General features: G+C 38.7%; 1 protein-coding gene and 1 long non-coding RNA gene across 2 annotated transcripts; both read right to left on the reverse strand.

Annotated features, from left to right (window-relative positions):
* Positions 1-336: 336 nt before the first annotated feature.
* Positions 337-7,806, reverse strand: LOC120789694. Its single transcript, XR_005707442.1, has 3 exons — positions 5,943-7,806; positions 4,807-4,856; positions 337-534 (listed from the first exon to the last, which is right to left on the reverse strand). It is a non-coding gene; the product is annotated as an uncharacterized LOC120789694 (long non-coding RNA).
* Positions 7,807-8,206: 400 nt separating this feature from the next.
* pkia (cAMP-dependent protein kinase inhibitor alpha) lies at positions 8,207-11,401 on the reverse strand. The gene is given in 2 exon segments (XM_040126589.1): positions 8,207-10,136; positions 11,227-11,401. Coding segments are annotated over 2 exon segments (228 nt in total). The 5' UTR covers positions 11,378-11,401; the 3' UTR covers positions 8,207-10,059.
* Between the last annotated feature and the right edge of the window lie 1,860 nt (positions 11,402-13,261).

Consider the following 13,261-nt stretch of genomic DNA (forward strand, 5'->3'; position numbering starts at 1 on the left):
TATTAACAGTGTCTCAGTGGAAACCTTACGGTGTCAACAAAAGTCAACACATTTCACTGATCGGACCAGTTTATCGGGTGAACTCCATACAAACTGGTTAGCTGTTAAGAGGGTAGGAAATATGGGTAACAAATTTCATAAAAAAAAACAGAGAAGTTAGGTGGGGATTGTTGAGTCCATCCTTCAAAACATCAGGACTCGCGCATTCGTTTAGTGAAGTATGCAAGACGCAAAAAGTTAAATTCACATCTATTTATTAAAATACAGCAGAGTCTTAAAGATTGAGGTTGCTTACAGAGCTCTGGACCAGACTATGAATCCCTGACAAGCATACAGCATTCACATCAGTTCACGAAGTCTGAGTGACTATTCTCTCCCTGGTCCAGCAGATATTAGGTTTAAACATCATAAATAACATTGTCGGCATGGTCATCTTCTTTTTGGCTGAGACCTCCATTGCTCCTCAGGTATGTGCCTCCCTCGTACGGACATTCCACTCTGGACATGCTTGACTCTCACCATTTAACGGCTTATCTGTAGAAAAACAGGTAATAAAAGACAAGACATTTCACAGCACCCCAGGACAGTTTCTCACACTGTCATGCCGCCTCCAGATAAGGGGTTGTTTATCACATATAAACAACCATATATCTTTGGGTGCATTCTTTGCAGAATAACACCTCTGTTTAGTACCAGCGCCTGAGTGTAATAAACACCACAAGCCACTTTCTTTTAGTCTCATAACAAGATAATATATAAAAACACATAAAAATAACCCTTCAGGATGAAAAATATAATGTTAAAAAAATACAATATAATGTTTACTAGAAACCAAGACAGCTTAAAATATCGAGATAAATGGAAGAACAAATATGTCTTTGGCGGAAAAATAACAGTGGAAGCATGCAATAAATTAATTAAAAAAAACATAGAAAAAGCAAGCAAAAACAAATCGCTAGACAATGATCAACTAAAACAAGCCAAATTGTGGTTAGGAGAAGCACAAAAAAGAAAAGAAGCCAAGAAAGCCGAAGCGTTAGCACTGCAAGACAAAGAAGACGATAATGCAGTAGTAGCTGCGAGGCGTAGGCACCACGAGGAACCCCAGTCAGGCCCTCCCCAGGCCCAGGAAACAATTTGACTAACTATCCTCCCCCATGTTCTAAAAAACGCGAGGCTGATAGCCCTACTCCTGAACCATCTGCCCCTATAACAAAAGCAGGAGAGCGAACACGAAATCTGTAACCTAAAATACAAATGGAGAGAGCCCTGAGACAAATTTTAGGACATGATTGGTGTAGTCGGTGGCGATTGGAACCCCAGTGATAATCGAGGAGCACCCCTGCTTTATGGTATTGCTGAATAAGATCAGAGATTGATTGCTCTCTATAACAGAACTACAAATAGATGGTAGGCAGGGGCAAATTGGACTGAGATAAATTGATGCCTCCAAAAAGAAGATGAAGATGTGGATCATTATTTCCACAGATTAAAAGAAGTCTTTGACAACCATAGTGGAGTTGAGATACCCGCAGATCAGATAAATGACTCTCCCTATGAACAACAATTAAAAATGCCTTCCTAAAAGGTTGCAGGCCAGAAATCAGCAGCTTTGTACAAAAGTACACAGTGACTCACCGTACATGCAGGCTGATTGACTTACAAGAAAATGCCAGACATGCAGAATGCACAATATGTGATGGAAGGGAGAGACAGAAAAAGAATAGGAGGCGGAGGAAGAGGAAATAGAGGGAGAGGAAGAGGAGGTAGAACAAATAGAGAAGAAGGATGTTTTGTGTGTGGCAAAAAGGGACATTGGGCAAAAGACTGTAGAAAGAGAAAGACCAACGTAGAAGGGGAAGAAGATGAAGCATGACTAGAGAAAGGACAAGAAAAGAACGAAGATGTAGAAGAGACGGGGCAAGAAGAGGAAGTGTTAGAACTTGGTGAAATAGACGTAATGTTACAAAGTGAAGAAAAACCTGAAATAATAATATTAATTGGAGGAAAAGAAATTAAATTTCTGTGTGACTCAGGGGCATCTAGAACAGTAGTTCACCCAGACGACGTCCCTGATGTAAATTCAGCAAATTCTTGAATATTTGTTAAAGCAGCAAATGGAAAAATTCATAAAGAAAGCCTTTCTGAACTTGTAGCCTTAACTGACCCTGAAACAGGCAAAAACAGCCTGTGCCAATTAGTGTTATCAAAAATCTGTCCTTGCAACCTGCTAGGGAGAGATATGATGCAAAATCTTGGCATAGCAACAGTGCCAACTGAGAGAGGTATGAAAGCATACAGAGTGGCACACTGTTTTGTGGTAGAAGGACACTGTGATGGTTCCAGCTATTGGTATAGTCTGGATTTAGTCACAACCGGCCCAGGGACAGTGACCACATCACTTATCCAAATGGCAAAACAAAAGATAGCTCCTGGTGCTGACATTATGCAAGTCAATGACTTACATTGCACTATGTACTCCAGACACACAACAGGTCCAGATCCAGACTATGAGAAAAAGTTTCTGAAAATGAAACAGACCAAAGTACATCTCACATATATGTACTGGGACAAAATAGGAAACCTTGCAGCAAGCTTTACACTAAACGAGGAAGTGAGGAAGCTGTACCGAGAGTGGTCTAGCTCACCACATGTCTCACTTTCAAAGAACAAAGACGGCAAGTGGGAAGATTTAGGAAGACTTGTAAAAAGTTGTGAAGCAATAAAAGACTGGACAGACACCAAAAAGGCTGTTTCTACAGTCCCAGTTTAAAAATGTACTTGTGCATTAAATTGGAAAACACATGCTAAAACCGCAGTTCACTTGAGAGAAACTAGGAGATTAGAGCACTGACAGATATTAGCCTTAACTGAGGGACAGGAAGAAGCATTAGCAGAGGTGCCAGAACATTTATGGTCAAAAGGCAAAGCAGATGTAGGACTAATTAAAGGAATTGAGCCAGTTCACCTCATAGCTAAATCCTCTTTTAGACAACATCAAAGACAATATCCATTGAAGCCTGAAGCTGAGCAAGGCATTGGACCAATAATAGAAGATTTACTTAAAACTAAAGTAATCATTGAATGTCCAGATTCACCCTACTCCACTGTTTCCAGTAAAGAAAGCCCCACTGTCATCAGGATGAAGGATGGTTCAAGATTTACAAGCTGTGAACAAAGCAGTAGTACCAAGAGCCCCTACAGTTCCAGATCCTCACACTCTTCTAAATGAGTTGGATCCAAAAAATAAATACTACTCAGTAGTGGACATATGTAATGCATTTTTCTCAGTGTCAGTCCACAAAGATAGTCAATTTTGGTTTTGCGTTCACTTATAAAATGAAAACGTACACTTATACCAGAATCCCACAAGGATATTGCGAGTCTCCTATAATATTTTCACAAGCTATGTCCGCCAATTTGGCCAAATTCACTCCCCCTAACGGAAGCCAACTTCTACTTTATGTAGATGACATTTTAGTAGCTTCTGAAACACAAGAAGATTGCAAAATTGACACAATAGCCTGACTTAAGTTCTTAGCTAAACAAGGACACAGAGTTAACAAAGACAAATTGCAACTGTGCCACCCATGGCAAAATACCTAGGATATAACCTGTCACGAGAAGGAAAACATTTAGATGAAGACAGAATAACTTCAATTCTGGAAACACCGAAACCTAAATGAAAAAACAAATGATTTCATTTCTTGGTATGACTAATTTCTGCAGAAGCTGGATTTCTAACTATGCAGTGATTACAGCACCACTGACGGCGTTAATCTATGACACTCCCATGGCTGCATCAGATCCACTAACCTGGACACCTGAAGCAGAAAACGCCTTTGTCAAAATAAAACAGCTACTACTAGGATCAGCAGTACTAGGACTTCCTGATTATTCCAAGGTGTTCCCTCAAACTGTAGACTGTAAAGATGGATACATGACTTCTGTCCTTACCCAAACATATGGAGAAAAAGACATACCTTTGGCATTCTACTCAACTAAATTAGACTCAGTTGCACGAGCATTGCCACCCTGTGTACAAGCTGTTGTTGCCGCTTCAATGGCAATACAGGCATCGGCCTCTATTGTGCTAATTCACCCAATTACATTGAAAGTACCACACGCTGTTTCTGCTATACTATTGCATAACAAAATCTCGTATCTTTCTCCCTCGAGACATTTATCTTGTATGACAGTATTACTGTCACAGTCACATTTGACTATTGAAAGATGCACTACACTTAACCCTTCAACATTAATGCCCACCGCTACAGACGGTGATCCTCATGACTGCTTAGCAGAAATTTCAGAAAGAATATTACCCAGACCAGATTTAAAAGACACTCCGTACAAAGGAGCAGACATAACTATGTTTGTGGATGGCTCAAGCAGGAAAAACCCAGAATGCAACAGGATTTGCTGTAGTAACTGATACTACAACCCTGATAGTCAAAATATTGCCAAAACGCTATTCTGCACAACTAGCAGAGCTAGTAGCATTAATTGAAGCATGTAAATTAGCTAAAAAAAAAGATAGCAAACATTTACACAGACAGCCAGTATGCATTTTCAACTATACATGTATTTGCACAACAATGGAAAAATAGAGGCATGGTGAGAATCACAAAGTATTAACACTAAATTTACTGGAAGCCGTTCAACTTCGAGTAAATTAAGTAGCAATATGCAAATGTCCTGCACACACTGGTAAATATGACCGAATTTCATAAAGCAATGCTAAAGCAGATGCAGCTGCAAAGGAAGGAAGGAATATGAAGTATTGATTATAGACAATACACCTACATTCGTGGATCAGGAAGTGCTGAAGGATATGCAGAAGGTCTCCCCACCCTCTGAATGCAGAAGTGGATAAATAAAGGCGCAAAACAAGAAAATGGCATTTACAAATGACCAGAAGGAAAGCCTATTTTACCAAGCAACCTTTTTAGATATGCTGACATATTGAGTCATGGACAGGAGGGATGGTAGCAGTAATTCAAAGGGTGTTTACAACCTATGGCTTCACTAACTATTCAAAAAAATTTTGTTTAGCATGTTCCATTTGTGCAAAATACAATGCACAAGGGAATATGAGACCTAAAAGAGGAGCGTTTCCAAAACCTCAATTTCCTTTTCAACATATATGCATGGACTTTATTGAATTGAATAAATGTGAAGGAAAGAAATACTGCCTAGGAATCATTGACATGTTTACAAAATGGGTGGAAGCGTTTCCCTGTACCACACCGGATGCAATTAGTGTAGCGAAAACCTTAGTAAAGGAAATAATCCCACGATTCGGTATACCAGAGAAGATTTACAGTGACAATGGTTCCCATTTTGTGAATAATGTAATAACACTAATTGCTCAAAACCTAAAAATAAACTTGAAAAATCAATGTGCTTATCAGCCCCAATCTGCAGGACTGGTAGAAAGACATAATGGTATCTTAAAAAACAAATTAAGAAAAACTATGTCTGAGACAGGGAAGAACTGGGCATACTGCCTACCACTAATAATACTCAACATGAGAATAACTCCTACAACGACAGGATTAACACCTTTTGAGTTAATGTATGGTAGACCCTATACAATACCTCAATTAAAACCATTTCAAACTTCAGATGAAGAAGCAGATCAAACATTAGCAGACTATATGAGAAAAATACTGACAAGCAAAGAAGTACCCTATGCTAATTCTCTTCCAGGTGAAGAACCAGAAACCCTGACTGAGACTGTGAAACCAGGAGACTGGGTGCTGATAAAAGCCATCAAAAAGAAAAATTGGTCAAGTCCAAGGTGGGAAGGTCCATTCTAAGTATTACTCACTACACGCACTGCAGTGAAGATAGCTGAGCGAACTTCCTGGATACACCTATCACACTGTAAGCTTGTAAAACCATTTGATAAGTAAACAAGGGACAGATTAGTTACTCACCACAGTTCCCTCAGGCAAAGTCTGAATACAAAGGGGGGCTATCTCAACAGGAGAAAGCTCGAGTCAACCTCAGTGAAGAAACCAGCAGCCAAAGGAGGACATAGGGTGAGGCTAAAATAGCGATAACGAAATTTTAGGAAAAACATGGAAAGAAACAGACCTCGGCATCCCTTCAGACATCCTGGACTCTGCGGTCTCAGAGGCACAATCTGCTGTGTCATACTGATAACTATGATGATAATGATTCCACTATTGTGGTATGAACTCAGGACAGGATTAGACCAAGAGAGAGATAACAAATTGAACTAACTAGACCAAAAAGAATGATAGGTAAAGAGTGGCAGAACCATGACACATGAAAAGCCCCTGTGGTGATTCATTGTCAATCTGGATCCACACCTTGCATTGCCTCTATAGACTTCTGTGGTGCAATTAAATCCCAAAAGGAAGAGAACTCCAATATACATGGTCAGAAAAATACTTGTGCAGAATGTACCACCTTCAAAAACATGTTTGGGGTAAAAAAACGTACATGGGGTTGTAATTGTGAAGAATGGAGATGGGCTATATGAAATACAGGGACACATGATTGGGGCTATGATCCAAAACCACAAAGATCTCCAGATCTAAAAATTAGATTATCAATGATAAAAGGAGAAGGTGGAAAACAGTGATAATTACTATAGAGAACCCAAATCCTAATGATAGTGGCACCTATGTGTTGGGTGCGTACCAAACTAGATATCCTCAAGGCATTTTTTAAGTAAATATAACTAAAAAGATAAAAAATCGACGACAAACACACCTACAACAGTAGCCCCGACCTCCAATCCAGCTAAAAGACTTGCAAAATACCTCACTAAACTAACTAAAAAAGGAAAGATAGCCTTAGAAACAGGTTTTGTGGACAAAAATGAATAGATGGAATGGATGATGTATACTGCTCAACAAAATGGACAATCAAATTGTATTGCATGTTCAACTGCCAGACCTCAATTAGGAACTTCTCCTTTCAAATTAAATATGGAAAATGATCCTGGTGGTTTAGAATGCATTTTGCTGATGTTCTAGGGGACATTTGTTCCCACTGAAGAGATATGTAAAACACTGTCTTTGTTGTTCCCACGAGTTAAGAGAACAGATATTCCACCCTCAGTGATAGCCTATAAAGGAAATTATACTTGTTTTGAGCGACTTGGTAATGGAAAGGATGTCTAGTCTATCTCCCCAGATTATTGCCAAACAACTGTCGACGTTACCGATGACAACGGGAATCTGACGGCCTCTTGGTTTCCAACCAGACGACTATGAGAGCGGACCTCTAGTGGTTGTGTGGAGACATGAAGCTAAGGCCAAAACTCCCCCGTGACTGGAAAGGCAGTTGTGCACTAACTCAATTAATTGTGCCCTTTCTTATGTTCCCAACAGGTCAGTTTGGAAAACTTGGAGATAAACTCTCCCAAGAAAATTTGAAGCGTCATCGCCGTACTATGTCTGGAGGGTCATTTGATAACAGGGTATACATAAATTGTATCTGAGTTCCGAGAGGAGTTCCTGATGAATTTAAAGCAAGAAATCAAGTGGCGGGAGGGTTTTGAATCATTTATTTTCTGGTGGGCAACAATAAATAAAAATATTGATTGGATGAACTATATCTACTATAATCAGAGGAGATTTGTGAATTATACTAGAGATGCTGTGAGAGGCTTTGCTGAACAACTGAGACCAACTACACTGATGGCATGGCCTTAGATATATTATTAGTTGAGAGAAGAGGTGTTTGCAAAATGTTTGGAATTTTCTGTTGCACCTTTATCCCTAATAATACTTTCTCAGATGGCAATGTAACCAAGGCTTTGAAAGGACTAACTTCTCTGCCCGAGGAACTGGCTGAGAACTCTGGAATGGAGGACCCCTTCACGTCACTGATGGAAAGGTGGTTCGGTCGCTAAAGTAGACTGCTGACTTCTCTCCTCGTCTCGGTGGCAGTGGCAGCAGCATCATTTTTACTATTACTCATCTGCTGATGCTTTGAATAAAGTTGAGTTCTTGCTATAGAAAAAAAAAAGAAAAAAAGAAAAAGACTTATTTTTAGCGTATTTTTACAATGTTTTTGATTTTGTGCATAAAGTATAAACAGGAGGGAAATGTTAGAAAATTCTTACCCTTTATGCTCATGACTGTGTAATCACCTCATCTTGACCTTTGTTATTATTACTTGTGTGAGAATCTGTAAAACTCTCTCATGACAACAGAGGCTGCGCTCAGGAGAGGCCATCTCCTCAAGGCCATCTCACTTGTCTATTCCTGTATGATAAGCAAAGAATTATCTTCACCATGTATATTGATATATGTCAGCGAGAATACAAGCCTCTGCCTATCTGGCACATAAAAAGGATGGCAGAAGAACTAGCAAGCACTCATTGCTGCTGTACTGTGTTGTGCTGCTGTATGACTTGTCTCCTTGCTGCATGAATAAAACACTTTGACTTCGGAGAATCCGTGTGTTATTTGGAAAGTTTCCTAATAACACACCCGTGTACTTCAGTGCAGTCAGTATTGCAATTTTTTAAATCTCCAGCAGCAAATAAACTCTTTGTCTTAACATCCACCATAAACAAATCATATTTAAAAACAAACACACTCATAGACATACTTGGATATGCTAAATAGATGACCATATATTTATCTAATGTTGGTTAACCAGGATACAGCAGTAATATAGACACTTTTTGTATGTAGAATACAAAAAGAAAAAACAAACAAAGAATATTTGAGGTTAAGGTTATTTGAGGTTACTTATACAAAGTTACAAAATGTAAATCATAGTTAGGTAAATCATCAGTAAGTTTCATTTCAAAATACTGAATGTTAGAAAATAATTTCCCATTTATATGTAAAGACCTAGAACAAAACCTTTACAATGTTTTGAATAAATAAAAATCAGAAACAACAGTATGGATGACTTGCTTTGGTGACAAAATAATTTTAAAAGGCTGTACTCAGGAAGGAAAATATGCATTATCTAATAGAAGCAGACATGGGCTGCATCTGTCAGGCCTGACAGTGAACACAAATAGGGCTACTAAAGGTTGTGGGTTGCTGTATAACGGCAAAGCCAAAAACAGGAAAGTCGGCCTGTGAAACAGAACACACTTGCTCTTTTGATTAAACCTTTGCCTTGACCACTGTGACAGAGTGAAAGAGCAGATCAATAATGTTCCTGACTCAGCTGATTAGAACTGGTCTTGTCAGACCAATCAATGTAATAATAAAATGCCAAACTGCAACATTATTTACCCATGTTTCTTTAAAAATTGAATCAGCAGTGTCTGAGATATTATCCATGACACAGATAAACAAACCAAAAATACAATACAGTGCCCTCCCTTGGGATGTTAAGTTTAACTTTGAGACATTGAAGTACAGTTGTAAGATGGTCAGCGAGTTTTCCAAAATTCAGTAGATGGATTGAGCTAGATCCATGGCCAGCCAAAAATAAACAAACATACAAAAAATCATTGAGGGAGATTGGAAGTAGTCAACAATGAGCACTGATATTGAAAGTACACGTGTGAAGTTGTTGATACAATAAGAGCAGACGAAGAGGAGGTGTCCAATAGCTATCCTGGGTTCCCTGGAAGTGTTTAAGCCACACCTGTAGTGATTGATTATAGGCAAGGGGGGTAGGGAGACAAAATTGTAATTAAGCTGAAACACTTAAGCCTGCTCCAAAATCCTTGAATGGCCAGTGTTCCCTTCTCTCCTTTCCTCTTAGTACCACAGACAGACAAACAGGGCTGGTTTTGGTTGTTGATGTCATGGTGCGTTCATCATGCATCACATCCAATCTCATATCAACAACCATAAAGGAAAGGCAGTAATGAAAGGATGCTTTTTAAGGAAATTGGAACACATTGAAGAGCAGATAGGAAACTGCATTGTGGTTGACACAGTGATGACTTCCCAATGGCGGGATGGTGGCAGTAGAGGATTTTGCTGTGATGGTTTATAGTCATTACTTGCAACTGGCCAGTCAGAGGCCTAGTATTCAGGGATCAGGTAGACAAAAATAATTGGTTGTCTGAGTCCATAAATGTCTACTGCCCTTTGCTGTTTAGTTGTCCTCAACTTGATTCTCCTCTTCTTTAGCTGGAGAATCCTGGTTTTTCTCAGTGTCTTCTCCCTCATCATCTGACAGACAGAGAGAAAGAGGGACAGAGAAGTGATACAGAGACATATAATGAGTTTCATAAGTTACTACTTGTGAAGTCAGTGATACAAATGAAGTTGGTTGAAATAGTGAGTATTTTACCTTGAAAACAGCAGGAATTTGAGTCACCACGGCAGACTGAGCAAAGGGTCAACTCATAGCAACTATAGAAAAAGGCAGGTTTAATGGTCTCCCTGAGGAAAAAAGGCTTTGTTTGCTATGTAATTTAGGCACAGTACATTTAATATTTTATTGCTTATTATACAATGATTTATGATGATTTACACTTTACGTAAAATTTCCTTAATTTCTGCACTGTAAGACATCATACAGGAATTTAGTGGAATCAACTAATCTTTTCTCATTAACACAACGTAAATGTATAACTTTTGTTAATTTCAAGTTAATTCAACTTAGAATGTCTAGTTTTATTTTTTAGACCACTTTAGAACTTATATACATGAGTGTTCTAACTTGATGTGTTTTAACTTGAAATTATGAGTAGAATGAATGATCTGCTGCTGTTAACTCAACTCTGCAAATTAAATTTTGAAAGACACAAAACTAGCATATTAACAGACTTCCCAGCAAGTATTGTTTGGGAGTTAAAACTCTCGAGAGACTCTCCTTTTTTGTAGTTTGAAGAAAACAGACATGATGTGAACTTGCTGTGTGTCTTTAATACATGCCAACATAAGTCCTGGTTTTTTATTTTCATAATAATGTAAGCAATGCTCGATGAAGGTTATTTTTGAATTCAGTTCCTTACGCTGTAACCTACACTGTACACACCTTACTCTGTACCTTATGTAGCCTTGCATGCTGCCTTTGAACTTCTTAAGTGAGAAGCTTAAGTTCAGCAATTGCACAACTCGATTTAATGCTTTCACTGTTCAAAGTAGAAAGTAGTTTAGAATTAGTATTGAACTTGAAAAAAAGATTTTTTTTTTTCACTGATAACAAGCTATTAGTCATCCCTCTTAATCACACTGAATTTTTCCATCTTATCTGTACTTGTGCATTGTGGCCACCATGAAAATATGTGTCATTAGGACGAGTGACATTTCTTACCTGATTTGTTGATGTTGAGCTGTGCCAGACTCTGTGACAGGTCAGTGGGTCCCTGAACTCCAGGGGCTGTTTGGATTTCATGGATGGCATTCCTGCGACCGGACCGTCAAGGGGTGATGAAGTCCTCGTAGGTCGCCTCCACATCCGTCATCGCTGACACACCTCACCATAGCAGGACCTGGCACAAAGTGTAGTACAAAATTGACACGAGCTAAGGTGCACATGGACACACACACAAATGAACATGCATTATATTTTTTAGGAATATTACTAAAATATAGGGAATTTGTGCAATTTGTCCTAAACAACTTTTTACAATGGTTACATTTGCAGTTTATATTGACATAAAGAAAGTGACACAGCGAGTTACTCATGCATTCAATATATTCCTCCTTCCTCTTATTTTATGACCTAATCCCTGATTAATCTATTTTAATCTCAGTCTAGTATAAGGGCAACACCAGTAACACAGAGGAGAAAAAAATCTGCAGATGGAATACTGGGCAGTGTAATGAAAACAAAAATGAGGGTGTTCTTGAACTAATGTTAAACAGCAACCAAAAAACACACATTCAAGGGGTAATTATGGCACAAAGGAGGACAGTATTGTATTCAAATGTCATCCCACTTGGAGTAAGCATTGAGTATGATGGGAGCTGTGTTGCCCCAGAGGTTTAGGTTAAACCCCTCTGCTGACATTCTAATGCTCTGTATCAATCTGCCCGGGTGAAGCTGCCCTTCAGCACTGAGTAGGTTCTGGCGTTTCTGCCCCATTTCCACAAATTAAAATCTATCTATCTGAGATTTTTTTTAACTTTATCAATTTTAAATAACAGCACTTAAACACTTCTAAGAGTTAGACTCTGGAGAGGAGTTAGACTGGAGACTTAGACTTAGACTATTTTCGGAGGTGTGATTGACCGTGGCTATTTTTGGAAGCCTCCTCTGTCATCACCTGAGTGTGCTCCCACTCAGCTGTCTTTCTCAAAATGGTGTCAAGATGGGCAAGACCCAACAGATGTTGTCCATGTACAACTGGCAAACTCAACATGGGGAAGCAACATACTAAAGATGACTATGCTCCAACAAGAAGACAAAGAATTAGTGTATCTTCTCAGAGTCAAACACTAATGCTGAGTCAGAAATGATCATGTATTGCTAGATTTTGAAAATAGTATAAAGATCTACAAGACAAAGACTTTATATATCCAGACCTTTCTATAAGTGCTATAACAGAAGCAGCTCCCTTGCTAAAAATAATTAGTGCTAATTAGAAATGAAATGGATAATCTGCAGTGTTAAAGGCCCGATTCAAAAACCAGTTGGGGAAACTACATTCAGCACCAAATATATAATGTGAACAGTTGTTTTCGTTTTATGTGTATTAACATCTGAATAAATCATGTCTCAAATTTAAGATTGAGTCAAACAATGTACATTATTTTTTATCATTACTAATTCAATTAGTTCACTTGCAACTGCAGGTGAACTAAGATGTTTTAGACGGAAGAGGTGGTTTTATTTGTAGCTAAAAGTGACAGAACATTCTTTGCAAGTATTTCCTATGCTCAGATTCTACAAAATATTAATTGGCAATTTATATTATTTAATCACACTGTTGCACCCAGTAGAACATCAGCAGTTAAGCAGTGTGTGTGTGTGTGTATGTGTAGCTCAGGTTGCCTGGACAACAATATATCTAGCACAGATTCAAAACAAATGATTGAGTCACTTTGTCACTGACCAAAAAAGAAAAAAAGAAAAAGAAAAAAACGCTGTGCAACCATTTGATTTGTCCTGCTGCCAAACAGAATATTACCAGTGAGTACAGAATTGATGAGGGCAGTGCAGGAATAGAGTCCCAGAAACTTATGCAAATGTTATTCTAGGTTGGCCTGGGCAAAATTTGGGCTGATACCCTACTCTCTCTCTCTTTCTCTCCCTCCCTCTCTCTCTCACACACACACACACACACTCGGACATTACACATACGGAAACATATACTATACTCCTACACTCCTAATTTAATTCCTAA

This window comes from Xiphias gladius, chromosome 5 (assembly GCF_016859285.1).
Source record: "Xiphias gladius isolate SHS-SW01 ecotype Sanya breed wild chromosome 5, ASM1685928v1, whole genome shotgun sequence".
Taxonomy (NCBI): domain Eukaryota; kingdom Metazoa; phylum Chordata; class Actinopteri; order Istiophoriformes; family Xiphiidae; genus Xiphias; species Xiphias gladius.